General features: G+C 40.6%; 1 protein-coding gene across 6 annotated transcripts in view; it reads left to right on the top strand.

The window, feature by feature from the left end:
• The window catches only part of ADCY8 (adenylate cyclase 8), a 227,919-nt gene that overhangs the window by 116,885 nt on the left and 96,810 nt on the right, over positions 1-14,224 (top strand). For all 6 annotated transcript variants that reach the window (XR_015140304.1, XR_015140305.1, XM_086335569.1 and 3 more), the window contains exon 7: positions 3,325-3,595. Coding sequence is in view for 4 of the 6 variants with exons in the window: in XM_086335569.1 (XP_086191695.1) it covers positions 3,325-3,595 (271 nt within the window). In the remaining 2 variants the exon portion in view is untranslated. The remainder of the gene's footprint in view (positions 1-3,324; positions 3,596-14,224) is intronic.

Raw genomic sequence — 14,224 nt, 5'->3', positions numbered from 1 at the left:
ATGGGAACAAAGAATGTGCCTCTCTAACAAACTCCCAGGTGATGCTGCTGCTGCTGCTCTCAACTTTTAGTTAAGTGAAGCAATGTATATGAAGTTCTTTGCTCGGGAAGTAATTGTGGTTATGGTTGTAGTAATGACTATGTGATGTAGCTGTGGGTCTTGGAAGGACTCTGAAGGTGAAAGCTGTAATCCCCATCCAGCACTATCCTCTCCCATTCATAGGACTTTGGTCTAGTTACTTACTCATTGCCTCTGAGCCAGTTTCACTGTCAGCAAAATGAGGGGGGGAAACGCTTTATCACCTCCAGTTGTTGAAAGGAATGGAAATTAGATGATTCCTGGAACAAAGCGTATAGACTACATTTGGGTACAAAATAACATTTATGCAAAATAAGTGTTGCCCACCTGTTAGAGCTTATTTACCATCATGACTATTATTATTATGTTGTGCCATTTAAAATTACCAGAAACTGTCAGATTTACTTAACCAATATATGAGAATATTGTCTGAGAGCTGACTTATTTCCTTACAGGGAAATGTAATCACCAGACCTCAGCTACAAATGTCTTACTCCAAAGCTCCAGATAGTAGCAAGGATGAAAATGAGCCCCTGAAATTCCATTTCTATCAAAGCATTTAAATATTGATTGGAATTTCAGCAGAAGGATCATAGTAAATGATGAGAAGGGTGTCTTTCACTAGGGGAAACATACTGTTGATTTAGGATATGCAAATATTAGTCCCCCTTAGCACTGGCCACAGAATGATAAAATTTAGAATCCAGAGACAATACCAAATGGGGTTGGTGTGAAACTTGATTACTTTTAAAGAAAATCAGCCGTCGGACTTTATAAAACACTTCCAAGAGTTTCATTTTGCCTGCGAGAAAAAGACAGCTTTCAAGCACCCAGCTCTGAGACTGATCTGAGAAAGACCAGGACACCTTTTTATTTCATGGAAGGTGGAACAACTTCTTTTATTCTCCTAGTTCAACACTACTGAGCTGAATTCCTATATATTAACAAAATGTATCATGAAAATATTTTGTAATTAGCACTTTCTCTAGAGAGCTCAAAACAGCTTTCACATACTTTTATTTTAATATGGGTATACCTTGAAGATACTGCAAACTGGATTCTGCACCACTACAATAAAGCAAATATCCCAATAAAACAAATCACACGAAGCTTTTGGTTTCTCAGCACATAAAAGTTAGGCTAACACTATACCATAGTTTATTAAGGATGCAATAGCAGTCTGTCTAAAAAAATGCACATACCTCAATTAAAAAATAGTTTCTTGCTAAAAAGATGCCAACCACCACCAGAGCCTTCAGCAAGTTGTAATCTTTTTGCAACAATAACATCAAAGGTCACAGATCATCATAACAAATACAATAGTGGACAAGTTTGAAATGTTTCGAAAATTACCAAAACATGACACAGACATAAAGTGAGTAAAGGTCGTTGGAAAAATGGCTCTGATAGACTTGCTCAGTGCAAGGTTGCCACAGACCTTCAATTTGTATTTAAAAAGAAATGAAATAGCTGTGAAGCAAAATAAAGGGAAGTACAATAAAGTGAAGCCTGGTTGTATTTTACCTTACCTTTGACATCAACGACTGTATACAAGAATACTTATCTGGAAAATGTGCAGAATCTACTTTAAATGATCAGAAATACATTGTTGGCAGTTTCTTTACATGTCTTTGCAGTGAATTATTTTCTCTGTAAACAAGGAGGGTGACAGAGGGAAGCAGAGATAGTACTAAGTAAAATGCATTTGAAAAAGTCACTTAAAAAAATTGTTTCCTTGGATATATTGTTTCTAGAATCCAGAAGCCAAGCAAAGTCTTAAGTATCTACATTATTCATTAATTCATATATTCAAGAGCATTGAAGTCAGCCGAGAGAAATGACTTTGTGCTGAATCAGAAACGTGGGGTGAGCATTCTAGGCAAGGAGAATGGCTTGCTCTGAATTTAGCAGGTGTGAAATAGCACCTTGAATTTGAGGATATGCCAATTACTTGATTAGCTGGAGAGAGTGTCAGCGAATGAGCCTTGAAGAAGCAGGATCCACAGAATAGAAGCCTTATAGATCTTGTTCAGAACGTATACTGTATCCCATAAGCATTGAGGAGGCATGGAATAAACAACAGAAATAAAATAGTGCCATTCTAAAGAATACTTCAAGTGGTTTTTTTTGTAGCATGTGTAGTGTGCCACGAACTGTTTTGACTGCTTTACATGAATCAACTCTTATAATACCTACATGAATCAACTCTTATAATACCTGTGATGACCCTAAGAAATGAGTACTATTATTTTCCCCATTTTTGTGGGTGAGAAAATAGACACCTAGAAATGTTAAATAACTTGTCCAAGATCTTTCAGCTAGCAAGTGGTAGAGCTAGGGCTTCAATGCAAGCAACCTGGCCAAAGTGTCCATGCTTGTAAGCAACAAGCGAGTCTACCCAGACCACAATGCAGCACAATAAGCAGTCAGATTCAGTTAGTGACGAGAACAGAAATACTTTTGTCCGGAAGGATTTACCATGTGACATTCCCAAGATTCACATCTGATCTTTAAGGCACTTGATGTCATCTGTTGTTTGGCTAAAAAAAGAAACTAGAATCTTGGACTGTGATGGCTGATACAAGTCTATTACCTTGTGAGTGAGCCTAGCCCGCACATATCCGCAGCTTTGTTCTCTTCTGCTTTTCACATGCACATTACAGGGGAAATCACATCTTACTGTGGTTTTCCTAAAGTATTCCTCCATGTAGCCCTGTGGACTTGTAAGACCTGCCTTTTTTCTTAAGAAGATTATAGATAAATTGTAGAAATAAGGCATAAATGTGTGAAAATTGAAATGATAGGAAAAGTATACATTTGCATGGTAATCTGACAATAATTGCCATTGGATTCAGCAACATTTATAGAACTTGTTTTTCCAAAATAATCAACACAACTGAAAAAAAAATCACGTGTGTTTAAAAGTTGCTGGGATCAGGCTGACAGTCATGAGGGAAAAAAGGAGGTTGCTTAAATGTGTCTCAATGGGGCTGCAATTTATCAGAGGCTACAGGGTCCCTTGGGGTGAAGTTGGTGATAGATACTCTGCTCATTGATTTATGCTTATATTTCTGTTTTCCTTTATTCTTTTTGCTTTTTTTTCAGAGGAAAAGATACAGTCCTTGAGGACATGTCCTCCCAGCACTCACGCACAGCCCTGGTGTCGGGTTTGCACAAGAACCAAAAACAAAGATGGCCTTTGCAAGCCACATCAGGTGTATGACAACCTATGCTTTGTTCACACAGGCGGATTCACATTTCCAAAGCCACGCTGGACTGCCTCAACGGTGACTATAATGTGGAAGAGGGTCACGGTAAAGAGAGGAATGAATTCTTGAGGAAGCATAATATAGAGACCTATTTAATTAAGCAGCCTGAGGAGAGTCTGCTGTCTTTGCCCGAAGACATCGTCAAGGAGTCTGTGAGCTCCTCAGACAGGAGAAACAGCGGGGCGACGTTCACAGAGGGATCTTGGAGCCCTGAACTGCCCTTCGATAACATAGTGGGGAAACAGAACGTAAGTCCTGGCTTTCTTCTTCTGGTTTGCTGTGAATGCATGTGCACCTCCAACCCAGATGCCTCAGGGAAAACCGATTCATCTTTAACCTTTTCTTCATTGAGCATCTTAATCGTAAACGATCAAACATGTATCCTCAGGATGGAATTAACTTATGCAGTCAATTTCAGGAAATGTCAGGAATACCAGAGGGTTCTCAACACCCACTTTTTTTTTTTTTGACCTAGTTAAAAATAAATATCATGTGAAGCTGAATTATCAGTTTACCAAAATTAATTCCTCATGTTGGAGAAGATAAACGTCATGTTATGAAACTAGCAATGGAAGAGGAAGGTCAAATCCATAAGAATGTCTTTTTTTTTTTTTTCAGTTAGTTGGCTGGCTCAGAGAACTGAGGTACCCTCTGAAATTTAGAGTCAGAAGGTCACTGTTGATTGGGAAATATAATAGCTGCAAGTGAGGTAAAGGTGAGGTCATTCAAGAGTAGCAAGTGATTTCAAAGCCATCAATATGATGCTATTTTTATGTAGCGTGGATTTGCATCTTCTATGAAACATAGGATGGGCACCCCTGGTGGCTCAGATGGTAAAGAATCCACCTGCAACGCAGGAATCCACCTGCAACGCAGGAGACACAGGTTTGATCCCTGGTTCAGGAAGATCCCCTGGAGGAGGGCATGGCAATCTGCTCCAGTATTCTTGTCTGGAGAATCCCACGGACAGAGGAACCTGGAGGGCTATAGTCCATAGGGTCACAAAGAGTCAGACATGACTGAAGCGACTGAGCAGTGCACGCATAAGACATAGGGCTCAGTACATAAAGTGTAAATGATCAAAGAATCTAATTATTTTTTAACTATATCTTCAATACTAGACTCACACTAAACCCAGTGAGGTGCTCTTACTCTGAGAAGCACCAGAGAACTGAAGTTGACCAAAGGAGAACCGAAGTGGCTTCAGGGACGCTCCATGGCCCGAGTGCTTGGTCAGAGCATGGGCAAAATCACCTGCTCTGACGTGGGTTTTCCCTTTCATTATTTAGGGCAGGCACACATAGTTGACCTTATGTAAGTTATGTGAATTCATTGCACTTTTTTAAAGAAACTTACCCAAAAATGTCCATATATAATACTTGTAAACAGCTTCTGACATGCTCCTGAGCCAAGGAAAAGCTGAAACTGCTATGAAGTAAACAGACCAAATTGATAGTATCTGGAGCTTTGTGAAGACATATAGAAGTTAATTGTTTTAATCCCCAGAACTGAACATTTCTCACTGACTTGTCACTAAGAAAAATCTGTCTACTTAAAGGCATGTGAAATAGAAAAGGTTAAAATGCTGAAAGTCTTGCCTCTTTCTTCTGCATTTGAAAGATCGACAGGGTGCTCTGAGGCCAGGGTGACCTCTGTTTCCTTCCAGCTCTGTGTAAAGGAGCTGTAGATCAATGCATGGAACTCATTCCACTGGGCAAAGATGCAGGTTCAACCGTGTCTGCATGCATGGCAAGAGTCGACCCTTAGGTCTTCAGTGTTCTTTTGTGAGTGTTTACTTTCCTCGCAAATTATTATGCCCACACAAGTCGTCACTGATTTCAATACCTACCTCTTTCCATCCCTGAATTGGTGCGCATGGTACAATTTGCTATTATAGAAAATTACAGTCTTAAATACTTCCTGGAGTTGGTGCATGCCCCGCTGAAAGTACCATCTGTTTCCTCTGTCTATTGTTAACTTGAGCCTGAATGCTGGTTATTTTTAAAAAGATGCACACCTCACCCTGAGCACCTCAGTAACTGTGCATAAAGTTGTCTCTCTTGCTTTTATGTTTTTCCTTTTATTTTTGGTCTTTCCTTTTGAAAAACTCCATCCATTTAAGCTGATTGTGGAAATGGGGATAATTTCTGTTAATAATTGTTTTAGTCTCAGTGTGCCTATCCTTACTACTAAGAATTGAGAACCCAGAAGAGAGGCAGAGATACTTGGTTTTAATTCATGATTGACTGACCTGGTAGAATTATATAGGAATACTAGAAATATTTCTCTGCTAATTTCCTAATGATCTTAACTGATATCATAAAGATGTCATTATTAGTCAAAGATTATTATTTTTGGTGTTTAACCATACCATATATTTCTTAAGATGCCTGAGTTTTGCCTGTATTTACCATCTTCAGGATGAGTAATCTCAGTTTGTTTTGATGTCTTAAGACTTAAGAGCTGATATGCTGATAACCAAGTGGTACTAATAACATTTTGGAAATGATTAAGTCAATTAAAATGGTCACAGATGCACTTGTGCTTAGCTCTGGAAGTCAGTGAGCCATATGTGCAGTGCAGGGACATAGAGTGTGCCTGGAAGAGATCAAGACTGGTCTGGCTGAGCCTGTGCTCTGCCAAATCACCCAGTTAGTACTACAGAAAGCCCAGACCATCTAAGTGTTAGCTTAACACAGACAAAACATACTAATGCTTTGTTCGGGGTTTTCTAGCTAAGTTGGCCAGATGTTTTAGCTTCTATTGATTCATAAAGTATTCTTTGACGTATTTTTAATGACAGTGGTATGCCATGCTGTAATCGGTGCTATATGGATAGCAGATGTTTGGATAGTTACATTCTCATGTATTCATTCATTCAATAAAGATTAATTGAGCATCTGTTTCATGCCAACTACTGCTAGAATAATAGAGAAGGAGGGACAGAGGAAAGAAACACTTTACAGATGAAGTCAGCCAGTAGTTTATATGGTTTGGGAAGACAGGGATTGTGTCTGTTTCCCTTGTCACTGTTGAGTCCACAATCAGAACAATACCTGGCGAATAACAAGGCTTGTTTACAGTTTGCTAATTGAATGAATTAAACTGATTAAATGAATAAATGTGGGTAGAAAAGGAGAAGACCCAATCAAGTTTAACTTCCTGGTTTTTTGCTTAGATCTGACAGGATGGATGGTAGACCTGCCCACCAAAATAAGCAATACTGGAATGGAAGGAAACACTAAAAGCCTGGGAGAGGTCCAAGGGGAGATATCCAAAGGCTGTTGAACACACACTTCTGGAGCTTAAGCATAAAAGGATTACACAAGGGATGTGAGTCTGGTAACATTTGAGATAGATGAAACCATGAGAGTGAAAGAGATCATGCTAAGGAATATGCACAATAAAACAGTAAGAAAGTGTAAGACAGACATGCAGGAGGTAAAGGAGAGTCAGGATCCCATGACAGAGACAGATAGGAAGCAAAGTGACCAGAGGAGATTAGGCGATGAGGTATCATGGAAGCCGACAGAGCAGAGCATTGTGAGAAGGACGAGGTGATCAACAGTGTCCAGTGTAGCCAAAAGGCCCAGTTAAAGGACGACTGAAAATTGCCAATTTGAATTGGATTGGAAAACAACATTGGCAAGAGGCAGACTTGATGCAGTGGTGAAGTCAGAAGCCAGATTGTCCAAGTTGATATGAGAGAGCTCTGGATTTCCAATAACCCCAACTCCACCCCAGTCCCCTCTCCACTACCCATTTCAGGAGTCCATTAGTAGTTTGCAGGAGCAAGGGAAGTCACTTAGAATTATTTCTGGCCTCTATGTGAGTCTTCAGTCCCAATCTATGCCTGAAGATAATCTCTTGGTTTAGATGTTGTGCATCTTCCCAGCCCCTATATCTGTGCCCCATTGGGCTAAAATTGTTTCAGCCCACTCTTGGACACCCTAAACACTTATGCTTTTTATCCTTTACTCTTGACATGGGCAGATGTTTTGCCCACTGATTTGGTGTCCTGGCTCCCTGAACCCTGGCTCAGATACCTGTGAGGTTTCCTATGCTCTGAGCCTCTGAGTGAAATGAAATTAAGAAAACTTAGAAGGCAAGAAGCTTATGATTATACATGGACTATTGAAATGTAAGATTACAAAAGTAGAAGTAGATAGCTGAAGTACACCACAAGTGTGAACATTTTGACCTCAAGGAGGATATCCAAGAAATTTCAAGGCTAGGCTGTTGAGTGAGTCATCAACATGGTCATTGAATTTCTCAGAACAGAGACAAAATTTGAGATGAAAATGAAGACGTAAGAAAAGGGTCCTTATTCTGAAGATCATATTTTCCCCATGCTATAACTAAAATCTGTTTGTAAGCTTGAGCTCTGGTTCATTCAATTGCTGAACAGTCTTTGTCTTTGAGACGGTGAGGATCCTGTAAGGAGAAGACAGACTTGGCCCCTATCTTTCATGAGCTTATTTTAAGGGAGTAGAGAATGCAGACAATTAGTCAAAACACAAAAGTACTGAGAAGTAAATATAGATGGATACATGACTAAGGATCAAATAGAATTTACTGCAGACTTACTACGTCAAGAGATCTCTGAAAATTTTACATGAGGTGTTGAAAGAACCCTGCATTTGAATGACCTGGAAAAGGACATTATGTATAGTAGGAACAGCTTGTGCAAAGACCCTGGGTGGGGAAAAAAGTTTGGTGTGTTAGAAGAGCAAAAAGGCCCAAGTGACTAGAGCATAGTGAGTGGGGAAGGAAGGAACACAAGATGAAGTTAAAGGAGACAGAGGCTGAGCTTGAAAACCTGGTTGACTTTGGATCTTATTCTAGGGAAGTGATAGAACTATTTTAAGCTGGCCAGTGACATGATTTGATTTATATGTTTAAAAGATCATTCCAACTGCCTGTGGAGAATGGATTGTAGGGAGCAAGCATGGACTCATTAGACAAACAGCATTTTTACTTGTGATTTATAAGAGGATATCAAAGGTTGAAGCTTTTATGTCTCTATAAAGTGCATTGTGTGAGGATATGAATCATTTTAACTTGATTTTGTGTGTGTGTGTTTTATTGGAGTATAGTGGCTTTACACTACTATGTCAGTGTGAGCTTCTGCTGTACAGCAAAGTGCACCAGCCATACAACTTGATTTTTATGACAGGTGATATGCCAAGAGAGGTGGAGCTATTCTTTTAGAAGCAAACCCCCTTTTAAAGCCTGGGTTCTCTCCCCCGTTTATTGAGAAATCATCACCATTGTCCCATCCCTCCTTTTCACATTGATCATGACATCAGAACCTAGGCATTTTTCCATTACTCCTCTAGACCTTTTAAAAGAATCACTGGTGGGGAGAGTACAGATTTGGTACTTCTGTTATATATATTAGTTGTTTCTGTACAGGAGACTGACTTTGGTCATTATTCATGAAGTTCATATGTGTACTGTGAAGATTGAAAACACAAATGAAATTATTTTAGATCTGCTTCCAAACCACCATCATAAAGCAAATGTCACAATAAAACAGGTCACACCAATGTTTTGGTTTCCCAGTGCATACAGGTTATAGTAACAGTATACAGTCATCTATTAAACGTGTGATAACATTATGTCTTAAAAAATGTACATACCTTAATTAAAAAACATGTTTTTGCCAAAAAAGATAACCATCACTTGAGCTTTCAGTGAATCATGGTAGTCACAGCACAGATCACTGATCACGGATCACAGCAGATATAATGCAGTAGTGTGAAATATTGTGAGAATCACCAAAATGTGACAGAAAGACACCAAGTGAGCAAATGCGGTTTTAAAAACATGGCACCCATAGACTTGCCTGAGGCAGGGTTCCACAAACCTTCAATTTGTAAAAACCACAATATCTACAAAGTGCAATAAAATGAAGTGCACTAAAATGAGGTATGCTTGTGCTCCACACAACAAGACAGACATTAAATGCATTTCCTTACCAGGAACATAGATAAACACCCATGGCGTCACTGACACTCATAGAAGTGGAGAGTCTGGGGCCGGGTACCACGTGGGGAGTGTTGCTCAAAGTCTTTGCGTTTCATTCCCACATCAGTCTTACTGGGTCAGTTTGATGTGCCTGCTTTACAAGTGACAAAATTGTGATGTGAGAGATAAGTTCATTCCCTGAAGGGCATATAGTGAGTGAACAACAGAAGTAAAACCAGAACCCGGTCATATCTGATTCTGAAACCTTCATGCTTTGAATCAGGCTGCATTGCCTCCTCTCTGTGTCCTGAAGATGGATACCAGGTTTCTACCGTCTACCTTGTTTCCTGGTCAGTCAGTCTTAAAAGGTCGTGTGTGTGTGTGTGTGCACGTGTATGTGTCTTCACCCTCTGAAGATGACTCACTTTCTCGGCAGGCATATTTAGAAATTTTCTGTGAAAACTCCAGAAAAGGACCAGCTTTTCCTCCAGGTAGTGTTAGCAATACCCCTAACATCTCACTCCCTGAAAGTCCTGATGTGATCATTGTTGGCATGGAAAGGGTTAAGCAGGAAAGCCTCTCATGTCTATGCAGTAATAAAACAAGAAAGGAACCATTTGATTTAGTTACACTTAGCCTAGAGAACCTTGACTCCAGAAATGTGTAGGGAGTGAGGCTAGCCATGGTTGAAAGCAGGATATAAGAGCATATTTATGTTATTATGTTTTTATCAGTCCCAGCTGGGACTTCTCTTAGATCCTGTTTTCTGTAGCCATTGAAGAAAAAAAAAACTCTCATCTGATTGCCTTGCTGATCAAAGCCATGTGGACTTGATGTTGAGGGCCCGTTTTCTCATAGTAAGCCGGTTAGCCCTGTGTGTCTCCTAGTCTTGGGGCAAATTTCTGCAGGACCTCAAATTTGCCCCTTCATAGTGGGAACGGCTGGAACAGAAACTCAAGAGAATGGAGTCCTGGCCCTGATTCTCCGCATACTATTGCAAGGCCTGGGCCACCACGTCTCCCTTCCAGGCCTCAGGGTTCTCATCTGTGCAAAGGCAGAACTGGACCAGATGGTCCCATGACTTTTCTCTCAGCTCCAACACTGCCCCTTCAGTTTGTCAGCCTCAGACACACGTTGGAAGTCTGTGGCTATACTGGTGAGTTACCGACACTTCAGAACACTCAAAGCCCAGAGAACAAATAATTCACTAGGAATTATTTGCAATGATGGGAAGTAATGGGAATACCCCTTGTTTACAGTTTTCCTGGTATAACAGTTTAGCGTAACTGTCATCTAATAAACTGTCTTAAAATGTTAATACCAAATCAGAACCAAGAGTTAAAGCAAAAAAAAAAATTATTGAGATGAAATTTCATCTAACTAGGGGATGAAGTCTGCCCTTTCTCTCAGTGTTCTGGATAATTGCATTTTGATTAAACAGAGCGGGGGGAACCAAACATCATTATAAACATCATCACATTTTGCTATTTTTCAGGCAAAATAACCATTCAAGCAAAATAATCAACATGACCATTGTATTCTCCTGTCAAGACATACTGATCACTAGGGTTTGATTTCTTTCCTTCTTTTTCTCTCTAAAGGTGGTATGCAAACTAAGTGGCCGAGCGCTTCTTTTTGCATATGAAAGGCCAGAAGACAAAGATCACTCTTAATTCAAGCTCATTTTACTTTAGCATTTGACTTGGGCAAGTCAATCCCCCCAGAAGTCCATTTGTTTCCTCATTCATGCAGCCATTGATTATTCAACTACTTAATGAACTATTATTTGCCAAGCTTTGTACTGGTGCTGAGGACAGGAAGATGCTGAAAGAGGTCCAAGCTGTCTGGGAGCTTACAGTCCAGTGGTATTACTAGCAGGTCATCAGGCTCAGTGGACATTGTTCTCATTCTAGCAGAACTGAATAGTGATCCCAGGTAGTCAGTGAAGACCTTCCCAAGGAGGGGAGGTTAAGTTGAAATCTACAGACAAGCAGGAGTGAAGCAAAGGATGAGGGAACAAGACCCCAGGAGGAGAGAAAAGACAGGGCCATCATCTCAGCCTGGGTTTCAGCTCCTGAGGACTAAAGCACATGCTTCTCCTTCCCCTCTGAGAACCCTGACCTGAAGTTTCTACCCCTAAAAATGCCCAAAATATGCGGCAGTGGCCTTGAAGAGGAAGCTGTGTTTTCCGAGTCAGCAGCTTCTTTGACAAGCTGCTGAGTATCTAATTGTCTGTGTTCAGGCTTGGTATAGAGGAAGCCACAGGCAAATTTTCCTCCATAGGTAATTTCTTTTGAACCACTTTTTACATCAGATTAAGCTTTGATGTTCATTGGATGGGACATCTGCAGGCTTTGGGGATAGACACGATGATAGGTTCTGGACATTTCCCTGAAGTCCATCTGTACTCTTCCGGTAACGTGGTTTGTACCGACAACAAAACTCCCCAGGCTGCTCTTAGTCCCGACTCTGAAGATAGCAGCTGAGTTCAGCCAGGAATTAGAGGGATCTGGTTTTTCACTCTCTTCAGAAAGGCAAATGGATTTGAAGCCATCCAGAGAGCGTTGAGTGGATTAAGTAGGCATTTTGATCCATTAACTTTGACGCAACATCCCCACTTTCTCTGAAGTTCCAGAGATAGACTAAGGTGGAAAAGATAAAGGGAGAGATGAGTTTGTGGCTCGTATGGAATTACAGCTCTGGAAAGGAGTGTATAAGTTGGCACAAGACACAGCCTGTGGCTCCCCCATGGCCAGTAGCTGGCTGAAACTTTGCTAAACTCATTGGAGTCTTCTTTCACCAGGGATTGACTAGTTGTTTCAGGAACCCTAAACATCTGAGGAACTGGACCCAATGAACGCAGTGGTAGTTTATTTTTATTTTTGATCATGCGGAGAGGCATGTGGAATTTAATTTCCCTGACCAGGGATCTTCACCAAGGGACTGCCAGGGAAGTCCCAATAGTATTTTAAATATGTGAAGATAATTGTATGATATGTTAAATGTGTGAAAGTAGGTAGGAAGAAAAAGCAAAAATCTGTTTGTTTTTTTACTTATTTCCTCAATTTGAAAAAATAGCAGTGGATTTAAGTTTTATTCATCTTGATGCCAGTTTTGCTGGGCTGAGATGTGTCATTGTAAAAGTTCTTCATTGAGTTATGTCAAGATTTTCCCATCTTTTCTCCATGAATACCTTTCATGGTTCTGACCCAGTGTGATTTATATATATCAGAGTTTTTCTTTCCACAGAAAATTGCATTTGATGTGAGTGAATTTGCACTCCCTCTTTTTAAAGTGAGTTGGCACGTGTGTCATGACCCACCATTGCTACTGCTCTTCACAAGGAAACGAATCACCATAAGATGATTCAGTTCCAGCCCAGAGCACAGACCCTGGATATTTCTGTTGGCCTGGCCAGCTTCATCTCGACTATTTGTGTATGTACTTATTTTCACTTCACCTGGAGTCTACAAGGAGTTATAGTCCTAATTCCTTGGGTATTGATGGAATTTTTTGAATGACCGTCATGTTTCAAGGATCTTCAAACTACTACTGTGAATTCCAGGTTATGAACCACTAGACTTCATTGTGTCTTCCCACTCCATGACTTTTGTATCATTTTTAGCCCCTTAAAGGATCTTTTCACAGCTTGAGATGATCAGATCAGATCATATCAGTTGCTCAGTCATGTCTGACTCTTTGCGACCCCGTGAATCGCAGCAGGCCAGGCCTCCCTGTCCATCACCAACTCCCGGAGTTCACTCATACTCACGTCCATCGAGTCAGTGATGCCATCCAGCCATCTCATCCTCTGTCGTCCCCTTCTCCTCCTGCCCCCAATCCCTCCCAGCATCAGAGTCTTTTCCAATGAGTCAACTCTTCACATGAGGTGGCCAAAGTACTGGAGATTCAGCTTTAGCATCATTCCTTCCAAAGAAATCCCAGGGCTGATCTCCTTCAGAATGGACTGGTTGGATCTCCTTGCAGTCCAAGGGACTCTAAAGAGTCTTCTCCAACACCACAGTTCAAAACCGTCAATTCTTTGGCGCTCAGCCTTCTTCACAGTCCAACTCTCACATCCATACATGACCACAGGAAAAACCATAGCCCCGACTAGACGAACCTTTGTTGGCAAAGTAATGTCTCTGCTTTTGAATATGCTATCTAGGTTGGTCACAACTTTCCTTCCAAGGAGTAAGCGTCTTTTAATTTCATGGCTGCAGTCACCATCTGTAGTGATTTTGGAGCCCAGAAAAATAAAGTCTGACACTGTTTCCACTGTTTCCCCATCTATTTCCCATGAAGTGGTGGGACCGGATGCCATGATCTTCGTTTTCTGAATGTTGAGCTTTAAGCCAACTTTCTCACTCTCCACTTTCACTTTCATCAAGAGGCTTTTGAGTTCCTCTTCACTGTCTGCCATAAGGGTGGGTGTCATCTGCATATCTGAGGTTATTGATATTTCTCCCGGCAATCTTGATTCCAGTTGGTGTTTCTTCCAGTCCAGCGTTTCTCATGATGTACTCTGCATATAAGTTAAATAAACAGGGTGACAATACACAGCCTTGACGAACTCCTTTTCCTATTTGGAACCAGTCTGTTGTTCCATGTCCAGTTCTAACTGTTGCTTCCTGACTTGCATACAGATTTCTCAAGAGGCAGATCAGGTGTTCTGGTATGCCCATCTCTTTCAGAATTTTCCACAGTTAAGAGCTCCATATTCATCATACATGGTAGTACCCACTCAGGTGTCCATATCTTGAGAGTACTTAGACACAGGACTGTTCTTAAGTGATAAACTCAGAAACAAACATTAGGAATAATGATAGCCAAGAAGAGCTAAATTAATTGGATCAATCTAATAAAGTGTGTGGCAGAAAAGTTAGGATAAGAGGATGTAGAAGCCA

This window comes from Bos grunniens, chromosome 14, assembly GCF_055505025.1.
Source record: "Bos grunniens cultivar Pamir isolate PY7600 chromosome 14, Bosgru_T2T1.0, whole genome shotgun sequence".
NCBI classification, from domain to species: Eukaryota; Metazoa; Chordata; class Mammalia; order Artiodactyla; family Bovidae; genus Bos; species Bos grunniens.
This window is presented reverse-complemented; position numbering and strand designations above follow the sequence as displayed.